Source organism: Protomyctophum bolini, assembly GCF_963924005.1.
Source record: "Protomyctophum bolini genome assembly, chromosome: 13".
Taxonomy (NCBI): Eukaryota; Metazoa; Chordata; class Actinopteri; order Myctophiformes; family Myctophidae; genus Protomyctophum; species Protomyctophum bolini.
In genome coordinates this window covers 43,973,119-43,988,633 of record NC_137874.1, presented here as the reverse complement: position 1 = coordinate 43,988,633, position 15,515 = coordinate 43,973,119, and the positions used below count along the sequence as shown (strand labels likewise).

General features: G+C 41.4%; 1 protein-coding gene across 1 annotated transcript in view; it reads right to left on the bottom strand.

Annotated features, from left to right (window-relative positions):
- klhl13 (kelch-like family member 13) overlaps nt 1–11,939 on the bottom strand; it is a 45,220-nt gene extending 33,281 nt beyond the window's left edge. Inside the window, exons 1-2 of the mRNA XM_080779974.1 lie at nt 11,813–11,939; nt 3,204–3,293 (exon numbers count right to left, since the gene is read on the bottom strand). Coding sequence (XP_080636100.1) covers nt 3,204–3,274 — 71 coding nt within the window. The 5' untranslated portion in view covers nt 3,275–3,293; nt 11,813–11,939. The remainder of the gene's footprint in view (nt 1–3,203; nt 3,294–11,812) is intronic.
- Nucleotides 11,940–15,515: the final 3,576 nt, after the last annotated feature.

Here is a 15,515-nt window from a genome sequence, read left to right as displayed (position 1 = left end):
GCGCTGTGCAGAAGTGCCATTGAAGTTGAAGTGAATGCGCAAGATTTGCGACATTGAGGGGGGCAGAAAACTGAGCGCTCGAGCACTGTTCATGCAGCCTGGAGTTCAGAGGAGTGGGACTAGCTGGAGTTAACATCACCACCACTAACATCACCACCACCATGGCTGGTGTTGTGTTAGCTTAGCAGCTAAGCCTTAGCTTCTTGCAATGCTATAGCGTTCTCACTGCGGTCTCACGGTGCAGGCACTGTGGGCTGCTGCTTGGAGAGGAGAGGCTACAGGCGGCTCAGCGGCTGCTATGACCAAATTGATTGTGTGCAACATGACAACTGTAAAGTATTGTACAGTGACAACTATTGAAACTTTATTGTAAACAAACACTGCGGTCCACCCAGCTCCACCCCCCTGGCTACAGCAGGCAGCCAGCAGTGAGCCTGAGCACCGCGGCGAGCGTTGTTTCCTTCCTGAAAATTATCATTATGATTCTAGATAGATGGCATTCCCGCTCCCGTTGACTTTCATTCCCGTCCCGTCCCGATCACGGGATTAATAAAAAATTTTGGTTGTGTTGCTTTAGCATCGTTAGCACAGTAGCTAGCAGTAGCTAACATTCAGAAACTTGCAGCTGCAGCTGCTGAAAGTGCCCCGAAACGTGGAGAATATTCGGCAGAATCTGAAGATGAGTCGTCGCGCGGCGAATCTTCTTAAGAGTCTGCCGAATATTCTCCACGGTTTGCCGACTTGTCTTGAGAAGTCGGCAAAAAGGGTAAATCCGCCGAGTGTTCTTGTTACCTTACTGACATCATTAAAAACATGTTAACCCATTTTGGGGCGGGAACCCTGCATTTTGGTGTTCATGTCATGCTTTAGCTATTGAAAAATAGCAGATCTACAAGCTCATCACAATTAAGGGAACCCAGAAAACATCCACAGTACCCACACTACATAAAACACTATGCTCCTTTGAGAGCAGACGCAAGCGTCTATAAACACAACACCAGATATCTGTCTAAACACCTGAACGTGTCCAGAGCTCTGTCTTCTATAAACACAACAGCAGATATCTGTCTAAACACCTGAACGTGACCAGAGTTCTGTCTTCTATGAACACAACACCAGATATCTGTCTAAACACCTGAACGTGACCAGAGTTCTGTCTTCTATGAACACAACACCAGATATCTGTCTAAACACCTGAACGTGACCAGAGTTCTGTCTTCTATAAACACAACACCAGATATCTGTCTAAACACCTGAACGTGTCCAGAGAGCTCTGTCTTCTATAAACACAACACCAGATATCTGTCTAAACACCTGAACGTGTCCAGAGAGCTCTGTCTTCTATAAACACAACACCAGATATCTGTCTAAACACCTGAACGTGTCCAGAGAGCTCTGTCTTCTATAAACACAACACCAGATATGTGTCTAAACACCTGAACGTGTCCAGAGAGCTCTGTCTTCTATAAACACAACACCAGATATGTGTCTAAACACCTGAACGTGTCCAGAGAGCTCTGTCTTCTATAAACACAACACCAGATATCTGTCTAAACACCTGAACGTGTCCAGAGAGCTCTGTCTTCTATAAACATAACACCAGATATCTTTCTCTAAACATGAGGTTTTTCAGAAAACTGTCGGGATTTGAAGACATTTGTAGAATCGAGCTCATATCAGGCCTAAATAATGAAATTAATAATTAATTAACCGACCGTTGCAAAGCTCACCCTAGCCCCTCTCGGAACCCCCTGGGTCAGCCCTATCCGAACCGAACCGGGCTGACCCGTAGGGTCCCTGGTCATGCTAAGATTTTCCAATGCGATTGTTGGAACACGGATATAAAAAACTCAACCTTTCTTCGATCTGCTCGCTATTACCGCGCTTTGTATTGTGTTTGATTACGGATGTGCGAACTATAAGTACCTTACATACCTCTGATAAAATCTCCTGTGTCGCGGAAGCCGTTAAGTATTTTTAATCCATGTTTGATTAAAAATGTCGCTTTGATTTCTTCTTGTTTATTTACCGTTTATTGTACCGCCTCCCGATGTGCGGTTGGCTTTGCGGGCTATGTCCCTGCCTTTGATCTGCTCCGTCATAGCTGTAGCACCACTAGCTAGCCAGATAGGCGGTACAATGAGGTGTCAATAAACAAGGTAGGAAGAAGCGACATTTTTAATCAATCATGGATTAAAAATACTTAACGGCTTCCGCGACACAAGAGATGTGTCGGTATGGTATGTAAGGTACTTATAGTTCGCACATTCGTATGTCAATACATGAATAAACATGGTAAAAGCGCGCAGAAGTCCGTCTCATGGCGTGTTTACATTGTATTTGTTTGTGCGTAACTGGCGACAGCCCAGCGTGAAGCAGGACCCAATGCAGTAAAGTCATAAAAGTGTCAGAAACTTTACTACATTCGGGTTCTGCTTGCGGGGCTAAGCTCACCCCACAGTGACCTGTGAGTGACCTCACAGTGACCTGTGAGTGACCCCACAGTGACCTTTGAGTGACCTCACAGACAGCTTTTCATTCACTGAGCCAATCAACGCCACCGAGGATTATTCTGACTGAAGAGGCTGTTTCTGGGTTTATTTCTGTCCTTTGATCGTTCCTCACCATGAGGAAGGAATCATTATGCACGCAGGCACGCACGCAGGCACGGCCTGGCACGCACGCACGCAGGCACGCACTCACACGCACGCACACACGCACAATGTACCGTAGCTAATCCACTTCAAACACTTTTCAACCCCAAACTGTAATTATGTTCTGGCTGTAGTCAGGCCGCTACAGTTCATATGTACTTGCCTGTGGTTCTGAAAATGGATTTTTTTTAATATACCAATGTCTGGTAAACTGTAAAGGACCTGGTGGCCTGCATGGAGATATAATCATCTCCAGCCCATTTCCATTGTGAAAGAAATGAATGTTTTATAGTTTCAGAAATTGCTGCGATTCCTGGTATTGGAGTTTAAACAGAATATAAGGGGTAACGGTACATGTACTGTAAACATTAATATAATCATGGTTACGGTAAAGTACCTGTACTGTAAACATTAATAGAACCATGGTTACGGTACCTGTCGTGTAAACATTAATAGAACCATGGTTACGGTACCTGTCCTGTAAACATTAATAGAACCATGGTTACGGTACCTGTCCTGTAAACATTGATAGAACCATGGTTACGGTACCTGTCGTGCGGTCCGTTGGGCATGGTGGTCTCGCCCCCTCGGTGTAGCAGAGACCCTAGAGGGTGCTCCATGGCCTCTCCAAACACACACCTGGAAAACACAAGAGGAACACTTATTAACCCATTCTGACCCGAGATCAGATTCATACGAGGTTTCCACTGGACACACACTGGTCTGATTAACCCATTCTGACCCGAGATCAGATTCTAAAAATGTCAGTTGTTCTTCGATTTTTCAAAAATAGCAGAGCTACAAGCTCGTAGCGCGCCACTCGGTGGCGCGCTATGAGCTTGTAGATCTGCTGTTTTTCAATAGCTAAAGCATAACATGATGCTAACACCATTTGGAACCCCCTCAAGGAACCATGAGGGTCCCTGGATCACACCTTTGAGAGCCACTGCTTTAAATAAATACATAACTAATATAGAGCATATTTGATCAGATTTAGGACTGCACGCGCGCATGTGTCCTCTTTTTGGTAATTCAGAATATGGTATGCCTAATTTATACTCTACTCTTTGAATGCTCTTTCTTGGACTCATTATTATATGTGTTGTTGTTTTGAATGTTATGGTATCTAATAATATCTAATAATATCGATTCTGCTGTATAGTCTGTAAGGAAGACAAACAGAAATAAGTTGTACTCTCATGTACCTGTAGTCCTGTCCACAACATGAAACAATAAAGTTGTACTACTCTCATGTACCTGTAGTCCTGTCCACAACATGGAACAATAAAGTTGTACTACTCTCATGTACCTGTAGTCCTGTCCACAACATGGAACAATAAAGTTGTACTACTCTCATGTACCTGTAGTCCTGAACAATAAAGTTGTACTCTCATGTACCTGTAGTCCTGTCCACAACATGAAACAATAAAGTTGTACTCTCATGTACCTGTAGTCCTGTCCACAACATGGAACAATAAAGTTGTACTCTCATGTACCTGTAGTCCTGAACAATAAAGTTGTAGTCTCATGTACCTGTAGTCCTGTCCACAACATGGAACAATAAAGTTGTACTACTCTCATGTACCTGTAGTCCTGTCCACAACATGGAACAATAAAGTTGTACTACTCTCATGTACCTGTAGTCCTGTCCACAACATGGAACAATAAAGATGTACTCTCATGTACCTGTAGTCCTGTCCACAACATGAAACAATAAAGTTGTACTACTCTCATGTACCTGTAGTCCTGTCCACAGCATGGAACAATAAAGTTGTACTCTCATGTACCTGTAGTCCTGTCCACAGCATGGAACAATAAAGTTGTACTCTCATGTACCTGTAGTCCTGTCCACAACATGGAACAATAAAGTTGTACTACTCTCATGTACTTGTAGTCCTGTCCACAACATGGAACAATAAAGTTGTACTACTCTCATGTACTTGTAGTCCTGAACAATAAACTTGTAGTCTCATGTACCTGTAGTCCTGTCCACAACATGGAACAATAAAGTTGTACTACTCTCATGTACCTGTAGTCCTGTCCACAGCATGGAACAATAAAGTTGTACTACTCTCATGTACCTGTAGTCCTGTCCACAACATGGAACAATAAAGTTGTACTACTCTCATGTACCTGTAGTCCTGTCCACAACATGGAACAATAAAGTTGTACTCTCATGTACCTGTAGTCCTGTCCACAACATGGAACAATAAAGTTGTACTCTCATGTACCTGTAGTCCTGTCCACAACATGGAACAATAAAGTTGTACTCTCATGTACCTGTAGTCCTGTCCACAGCATGGAACAATAAAGTTGTACTCTCATGTACCTGTAGTCCTGTCCACAGCATGGAACAATAAAGTTGTACTCTCATGTACCTGTAGTCCTGTCCACAACATGGAACAATAAAGTTGTACTACTCTCATGTACTTGTAGTCCTGTCCACAACATGGAACAATAAAGTTGTACTACTCTCATGTACTTGTAGTCCTGAACAATAAACTTGTAGTCTCATGTACCTGTAGTCCTGTCCACAACATGGAACAATAAAGTTGTACTACTCTCATGTACCTGTAGTCCTGTCCACAGCATGGAACAATAAAGTTGTACTACTCTCATGTACTTGTAGTCCTGTCCACAACATGGAACAATAAAGTTGTACTACTCTCATGTACTTGTAGTCCTGAACAATAAACTTGTAGTCTCATGTACCTGTAGTCCTGTCCACAACATGGAACAATAAAGTTGTACTACTCTCATGTACCTGTAGTCCTGTCCACAACATGGAACAATAAAGATGTACTACTCTCATGTACCTGTAGTCCTGTCCACAACATGGAACAATAAAGTTGTACTCTCATGTACCTGTAGTCCTGTCCACAACATGGAACAATAAAGTTGTACTACTCTCATGTACCTGTAGTCCTGTCCACAACATGGAACAATAAAGTTGTACTCTCATGTACCTGTAGTCCTGTCCACAGCATGGAACAATAAAGTTGTACTACTCTCATGTACCTGTAGTCCTGTCCACAACATGGAACAATAAAGTTGTACTACTCTCATGTACCTGTAGTCCTGTCCACAACATGGAACAATAAAGTTGTACTCTCATGTACCTGTAGTCCTGTCCACAACATGGAACAATAAAGTTGTACTACTCTCATGTACCTGTAGTCCTGTCCACAACATGAAACAATAAAGTTGTACTACTCTCATGTACCTGTAGTCCTGTCCACAACATGGAACAATAAAGTTGTACTACTTTCATGTACCTGTAGTCCTGTCCACAACATGAAACAATAAAGTTGTACTACTCTCATGTACCTGTAGTCCTGTCCACAACATGGAACAATAAAGTTGTACTACTCTCATGTACCTGTAGTCCTGTCCACAACATGGAACAATAAAGTTGTGCTACTCTCATGTACCTGTAGTCCTGTCCACAACATGGAACAATAAAGTTGTGCTACTCTCATGTACCTGTAGTCCTGTCCACAACATGGAACAATAAAGTTGTACTCTCATGTACCTGTAGTCCTGTCCACAACATGGAACAATAAAGTTGTACTCTCATGTACCTGTAGTCCTGTCCACAACATGGAACAATAAAGTTGTACTCTCATGTACCTGTAGTCCTGTCCACAACATGAAACAATAAAGTTGTACTACTCTCATGTACCTGTAGTCCTGTCCACAACATGGAACAATAAAGTTGTACTACTCTCATGTACCTGTAGTCCTGTCCACAACATGGAACAATAAAGTTGTACTACTCTCATGTACCTGTAGTCCTGTCCACAACATGGAACAATAAAGTTGTGCTACTCTCATGTACCTGTAGTCCTGTCCACAACATGGAACAATAAAGTTGTACTCTCATGTACCTGTAGTCCTGTCCACAACATGAAACAATAAAGTTGTACTACTCTCATGTACCTGTAGTCCTGTCCACAACATGGAACAATAAAGTTGTGCTACTCTCATGTACCTGTAGTCCTGTCCACAACATGAAACAATAAAGTTGTGCTACTCTCATGTACCTGTAGTCCTGTCCACAACATGGAACAATAAAGTTGTACTACTCTCATGTACCTGTAGTCCTGAACAATAAAGTTGTACTCTCATGTACCTGTAGTCCTGTCCACAACATGGAACAATAAAGTTGTACTCTCATGTACCTGTAGTCCTGTCCACAACATGGAACAATAAAGTTGTACTACTCTCATGTACCTGTAGTCCTGTCCACAACATGGAACAATAAAGTTGTACTCTCATGTACCTGTAGTCCTGTCCACAACATGGAACAATAAAGTTGTACTCTCATGTACCTGTAGTCCTGTCCACAACATGGAACAATAAAGTTGTGCTACTCTCATGTACCTGTAGTCCTGTCCACAACATGGAACAATAAAGTTGTACTCTCATGTACCTGTAGTCCTGTCCACAACATGGAACAATAAAGTTGTACTCTCATGTACCTGTAGTCCTGTCCACAACATGGAACAATAAAGTTGTGCTACTCTCATGTACCTGTAGTCCTGTCCACAACATGGAACAATAAAGTTGTGCTACTCTCATGTACCTGTAGTCCTGTCCACAACATGGAACAATAAAGTTGTGCTACTCTCATGTACCTGTAGTCCTGTCCACAACATGGAACAATAAAGTTGTACTCTCATGTACCTGTAGTCCTGTCCACAACATGGAACAATAAAGTTGTACTCTCATGTACCTGTAGTCCTGTCCACAACATGGAACAATAAAGTTGTACTACTCTCATGTACCTGTAGTCCTGTCCACAACATGGAACAATAAAGTTGTGCTACTCTCATGTACCTGTAGTCCTGTCCACAACATGGAACAATAAAGTTGTGCTACTCTCATGTACCTGTAGTCCTGTCCACAACATGGAACAATAAAGTTGTACTCTCATGTACCTGTAGTCCTGTCCACAACATGGAACAATAAAGTTGTACTCTCATGTACCTGTAGTCCTGTCCACAACATGGAACAATAAAGTTGTACTCTCATGTACCTGTAGTCCTGTCCACAACATGAAACAATAAAGTTGTACTACTCTCATGTACCTGTAGTCCTGTCCACAACATGGAACAATAAAGTTGTACTACTCTCATGTACCTGTAGTCCTGTCCACAACATGGAACAATAAAGTTGTACTACTCTCATGTACCTGTAGTCCTGTCCACAACATGGAACAATAAAGTTGTGCTACTCTCATGTACCTGTAGTCCTGTCCACAACATGGAACAATAAAGTTGTACTCTCATGTACCTGTAGTCCTGTCCACAACATGAAACAATAAAGTTGTACTACTCTCATGTACCTGTAGTCCTGTCCACAACATGGAACAATAAAGTTGTGCTACTCTCATGTACCTGTAGTCCTGTCCACAACATGAAACAATAAAGTTGTGCTACTCTCATGTACCTGTAGTCCTGTCCACAACATGGAACAATAAAGTTGTACTACTCTCATGTACCTGTAGTCCTGAACAATAAAGTTGTACTCTCATGTACCTGTAGTCCTGTCCACAACATGGAACAATAAAGTTGTACTCTCATGTACCTGTAGTCCTGTCCACAACATGGAACAATAAAGTTGTACTACTCTCATGTACCTGTAGTCCTGTCCACAACATGGAACAATAAAGTTGTACTCTCATGTACCTGTAGTCCTGTCCACAACATGGAACAATAAAGTTGTACTCTCATGTACCTGTAGTCCTGTCCACAACATGGAACAATAAAGTTGTGCTACTCTCATGTACCTGTAGTCCTGTCCACAACATGGAACAATAAAGTTGTACTCTCATGTACCTGTAGTCCTGTCCACAACATGGAACAATAAAGTTGTACTCTCATGTACCTGTAGTCCTGTCCACAACATGGAACAATAAAGTTGTGCTACTCTCATGTACCTGTAGTCCTGTCCACAACATGGAACAATAAAGTTGTACTCTCATGTACCTGTAGTCCTGTCCACAACATGGAACAATAAAGTTGTACTCTCATGTACCTGTAGTCCTGTCCACAACATGGAACAATAAAGTTGTACTCTCATGTACCTGTAGTCCTGTCCACAACATGGAACAATAAAGTTGTACTCTCATGTACCTGTAGTCCTGTCCACAACATGGAACAATAAAGTTGTACTACTCTCATGTACCTGTAGTCCTGTCCACAACATGAAACAATAAAGTTGTACTCTCATGTACCTGTAGTCCTGTCCACAACATGGAACAATAAAGTTGTACTACTCTCATGTACCTGTAGTCCTGTCCACAACATGGAACAATAAAGTTGTACTACTCTCATGTACCTGTAGTCCTGTCCACAACATGGAACAATAAAGTTGTACCTGTAGTCCTGAACAATAAAGTTGTGACAGCGTCACCATGTGAACTGAAGGTTCATCTCATCCCAAACCTCCACAGACTACAGTCTAAAAATACCTCATCATGACATCAATCTGAGCTGCACGTGTTGCTCTGAAAGATGCTAATGTTCGTCGACTACCTTTTTTCACATGGACGGAAACTAAATGGAAACTACACATCCAAACAAAGCTATGATGACTAAAACTAAGACTAAATACACTGACAATTTCTGTCAACAAATAAGAGATCTATACGTCGTTTTACAATTAGTTGCAGGCTGAAAATAGCCAATCTACAAGCTCACAACGATGGGCTTGTAGATCGGCTATGTTTAGCAAGTAAAGAAAACATTACAACAGCATCAATGCATGCCAGAATACATTTTAGTCGACTAAATCAACTGCAGATTTAGTCGACTAAAATCTAATACAAAACCAGACGAACACCAATACATTCCAGGTGACTAAAATGTGACTAAATCTAAATTAAAAATATTCAAGAGACTATGACTAAAACTAAAATAAAAAACAACACTGATACACACTTTCACAAGTCAGAAAGATTCTAGCATCTCTCTCTTTGCCACACACACACACACACACACACACACACACACACAGTCTGTCTGACTCAGATCAGAAATAGCATGTATTATATAAATAGGATTACTATCGTCATGGAATGTCAGTATTTTGTGTGACAGTGAGTCAGAGGCACCAATTATTAAAACGTTGACTTTATCTGTCTCATGTGTGTACTGTAAACATCAACATGGGTCCATTTGGTTACCCCAGTCAACAGTTCATTGTTACTTAGTACTCTCTCTCTGGCTACAACAGTTGCACTCATGCATGTTACAGTACTGTAGCTGTCATTAGTGTGGTTCAAACTCTCACTGTTGGTTACATTTGTTGCACTGTGTAACGAGAGAGAGAGAGAGAGAGAGAGAGAGAGAGAGAGGGGGGTAACCATTATGTTACCCCCCTCTCTCTCTCTCTCTCTCTCTCTCTCTCTCTCTCAGAGTTATAGCCAGGTTAACCAGCAACGTTGTATTAATTAATTAATAACATAATAACGGTTCAGGTTGATTAACAATGTTGTGGAAGAGGAACGGTTAGAATGGCTAAACTAACAGATAAACAGGGTGAGTTTAACGTCACTCCATCCATCCATGCTGCTTTTAGAGACACTTTCCTCTCTCCGACAAGAAAACCATTTGGTTACTGTAGTCACAACAGGTCCATTTGGTTACTGTAGTAACAGATCCATTTGGTTACTGTAGTAACAGATCCATTTGGTTACTGTAGTAACAGATCCATTTGGTTACTGTAGTAACAGATCCATTTGGTTACTGTAGTCACAACAGGTCCATTTGGTTACTGTAGTAACAGATCCATTTGGTTACTGTAGTAACAACAGGTCCATTTGGTTACTGTAGTAACAGATCCATTTGGTTACTGTAGTAACAGATCCATTTGGTTACTGTAGTAACAGATCCATTTGGTTACTGTAGTCACAACAGGTCCATTTGGTTACTGTAGTAACAGATCCATTTGGTTACTGTAGTAACAACAGGTCCATTTGGTTACTGTAGTAACAGATCCATTTGGTTACTGTAGTAACAGATCCATTTGGTTACTGTAGTAACAACAGGTCCATTTGGTTACTGTAGTAACAGATCCATTTGGTTACTGTAGTAACAGATCCATTTGGTTACTGTAGTAACAACAGGTCAATTTTGGTTACTGTAGTAACAGATCCATTTGGTTACTGTAGTAACAGATCCATTTGGTTACTGTAGTAACAGATCCATTTGGTTACTGTAGTAACAGATCCATTTGGTTACTGTAGTAACAGATCCATTTGGTTACTGTAGTAACAACAGGTCAATTTTGGTTACTGTAGTCCATGCTACTGTCTCTATCTGGCTACAATAGTTCTTACTGTAGCTGGTGTCATTTGGCTAAATTATTGCTTTTGGTTATATTTGTTGCACTGATAATAATTGTATCTTCTTGCATGTGTAACTGTTGGAGGAGGAGAGAGGTTGGTTTAAACATACTGTAACCAAATGGACCCTTTCTTCATTCGGCTCCATTTGGTTACATTATGTTGGTGAAGCACATTCAAGCAGCAACATTGTAACAGACTAACAGTTGAGGTTAGCATGTTGCTAAGCTAACAGCTGGGTTATTATTACACCAAACAGTTGTTTTATTATCGTCACTTTAACTTTACTCGACTCGACCGACCTGACGAAAACACGTCCATTTCGTCGCGGTAGGAAGGGAGGAAGGCATCGAGGCTGTCGTTGACGTTATTAAGGTAGTTTATTAGTTGTTATATGTTATAAATAATAATAATAATAATAATAATAAATCCTTTTTCCACTAGGAAAACCTCCCAGTCTCAGAACCCGTGGAAAGCCTCGGGTTCCTATTGGCCCCGTCCGAGGCCGCGTCCGGTCTAGAGCCCGCACAAAATCCCGTGCGTTTCCGGTCTTTTTTCACAGAGGACGGGGCTGAGTTTCCGTATCCCGTCCCAAACAGGATGCACCGCACACACAGCTGTGTTGTATCCTCCTCCACCAAACCAACAACACATGACTGTGTGTGTGTGTGTGTGTGTGTGTGTGTGTGTGTGTGTGTGTGTGTGTGTGTGTGTGTGTGTGTGTTCTACTTGTTCTATAGAAACGGACGCCCACGCACTTTACCCACGCACACACGCACACTTTATAAACGTCAACGTAAATCCATACCTTTCGAGTTATTATCGACCCGAAGAATCGATAAAGCGTCTCCTCTCCTTCCTCCTTGTGAGTTATTCCTTCCCAAACAAACCCTTAACCCCCCCAACCAGCCAGCCTCTACCTCTCTCTACCACTCTCTCTCTCTCTCTCTCTCTCTCTCTCTGTGTGTGTGAGTGTGTGTGTGCCTGGGTCTCTCTACCCCTCTCTCCCTCTCTCTCTCTCTCTCTCTCTCTCTCTCTCTGTGAGTGTGTGTACTGTCTATGTCTCTCTACCACTCTCTCTCCCTCTCTCTCTAAATCCACTTAATGCCAAGGCTTGCCTTTGCCAGCCCCCGTGGTGTTGGTCCCGCCCCTTCCCTCCGGTCCGGCCAATGGCGTGGCGGCTTGCTGGGAGCCGCGGTAACATGGGAACTTGCTATTGGCCGGGAGGGCAAGCGTGTCATGTCAAACGGCTCCGGAAGAGCTTCCGGTTGCTAAATAAAGAAACGGTTGTTGGAGAACTTAGGAAGTTCATCTCAGTTGAGTGACAGGACGGAGCTGTCAATCACCGTGGATGGATTATGTATTATGCGCTATTAAATCAAGATGTAATTATGATTTATGAATTATTACGATCATATGAAGATGTCACGAAAATGTCTATAATTATGGCCACTTAATTGGCCATATAGGACAGGCCCTATAATATATACAAAATAAATGTATGTATATGTATATGTATATGTATATATATATATATATATATATATATATATACATATACATATGTTGATGTTGGTAGGCTACAATTTATTTTGATATGTTTTAGTTTTTGAGGGCATATACACACTACACAGGGTTAATGTTTGTTTTCAGTTCAATGTTTGTTTTAAAAACGCCACTGACAATGAAGATAAAATGTACGTCATCTTGTCCCCAACACACAAACATTAAATAATTCAATAATTTAATGTTTGTTTTGTCACAGTTTGTTTTGCATCACCATTACATCACCTAATGGACTTTAATATATTAGTGCCCCTCACTTCACACGGGTGTGATTTTTAACTTTTATACACATTTATTTATCATTTGTATCCAGGCTGTATACTTTAGATCAGTGCATGCGCTTTCACCCCAAAATATTATTCTGAGGGTTCCCCTGGCACCAGTAAAGACAAAGACATTGTTTTCTCACTAATAACCAACATACATTATAATGTCAGGCTGTATAAACTGTATCCTTGTTTTTGTTATTTCTGTGAATTTACGGTAGTACCTATTCTTCTCTAATATGTTCATATTGTTCACACGCAGTCAAGAAGTGGAGCTCGCTGTCTCCACCACTCCTTCAGTGAGAACACAGTCTGTCCTCTCTGGGCAGTGAGGACACAGTCTGTCCTCACAGTGAGAACACAGTCTGTCCTGTCTGGGCAGTGAGGACACAGTCTGTCCTCACAGTGAGAACACAGTCTGTCCTCTCTGGACAGTGAGGACACAGTCTGTCCTCACAGTGAGAACACAGTCTGTCCTCTCTGGGCAGTGAGGACACAGTCTGTCCTCACAGTGAGAACACAGTCTGTCCTGTCTGGGCAGTGAGGACACAGTCTGTCCTCACAGTGAGAACACAGTCTGTCCTCTCTGGGCAGTGAGGACACAGTCTGTCCTCTCTGGACAGCCAGGTTTGTCTATGTCTGCCTTTCTCGATGGCCAGGCTGTGCTCGCTGAGTCTGTACATTGTTAATGTTTTTCTGACTTTGTTATCAGTCACCGTGCTCAAATATTCTGTGACTACATCAATAAAGGCAGGAACTAAGGCAAAACAACACAAACAACACAAGAATCCCAGAAAGGTCAAGCTGTTGTTTCTCTTCTCATGACATTCTCAAAACAGCAGAAAGTGTTTATGATGAATAATTAGTTGTTGTTCCGATCCTCTCATGACATTCTGAAAACAGAAGAAAGTGTTTATGATGAATAATTAGTATGAAACGTTGTTACATGGCCTGGCTGCTGCTGTAGCTGTTACTAATGCTGCACATCATCTGAGTTCACACAAGTTCTCTCTCTATATGTCTCTGTCTGTCTGTCTGTCTGTCTGTCTGTCTGTCTGGAGGAGGAGGTCCCAGCGGGGGAGGTGGGGGTTCCATCCCTGTGGGCTCCTCCCCCAGAGTTAGTGTCCAAGTGTCCTTGAGCAAGACTCTGAACCCCTGATTGCTCCTGATGTGCAGGTTGGTGTCTTGCATGGTTTCCTCCACCATCGGTGTGTGAATGTAATGCACAATATATGTAAAGGTGTGTGTGTGTGTGTGTGTGTGTGTGTGTGTAGGTGTGTATGGGTGAATGTTACTTACCCTAACCCCCTTAGATAGCACTTTGTGTAGACTTGGATAGCATTTGATACAGACTTATAGCATGTTATGTAGACAGCACTATAATTGCATTGTATGTAGTCATAGCACTTCATAGTATGTATAGCATAGTATAGTATATATGTATAGCATAGTATAGTATATATCTATGTATAGTTTAATTATATAAATATTCCACTGTTACGTTCTTAGCTTACGCATGCTTCATGATAACTACTGTTTATGTGATGTATTCCCATGCTTTTTTGTTCTTACTTAATGTAAATCGCTCTGGATTAAGAGTGTCTGATAAATGACTAAATTGTAAATTGTAATGTAATGCACAATCTTATACGTAATCTACATTTATATAGCCCTTTCAATAAAAGCTCTATATAAATGCACCTTTTACCATTTATTTATTTATTTAAGCATGCAAATAACTAAATACGGTAGGGCAGGCTATGATAAGTATGGCTATTCAGAGCTGCATTACATCACCACATAGCCCACAGCAGGCTATGTTTATCTCACACACACACACACACACACACACACACACACCTGCTTTGTCCTAATGAAGATTACATGATGACCCAATTTATTTTAGATCTAATGTCATTTATAATCAAACCGTTCAAATGACATTATCAGTCAACTGATGCATTATGCTATAATTATTGCTATATGACACATGCATGCATTGCGCACACGCACTGTGAAGCACATGAGCGCACACACACACACACACACACACACACACACACACACACACACACACACACAGAGCAGTATTACATATGGCCTTGCACTCCCCTGTGAATTAGTTAATTTGATAGTTCTAAACACAATATTGATTAATGACCTGTAAGGGTATAATTAATCATCTGTGGAAACAGCGTTTATCTAGCATCAGATCATAGTTAATAACAACAATAATAATATTAATAATAAGAACTTTATTTGTATAGCAGCACAATTAAGAGCAATAAAGAAAGAAAATTAATTAAAATTAAATACGACAATACAGTGAGGACATGAATAACAACCACATAGTCTGAAAACAGTCATGTTTAAGGCATTCAAAAGGACTGAACATAGTCACGTTTAATTAAAGGACCACTTCAACACTTTTCAACCTATCTTCATATAATAGGTCCTCACTAATAATCATGAAAAAAATGGCGCAATCTTTTTCTACTCGGTCTGTGTCTCATAGGAGGGCTGTGGGCAGTTCAGAAACCGTCTTCCAGTGACATCATCGATGGGGAATACAAGCTAATAGAAACCGCAGGCTGTGTAGTTCTGATAAGTTGCAATGGGAAAATGGAAGCCATCGTTCTCACGACGACAAAAAAATCTTGTTTAAAAAAAATCTGCCTA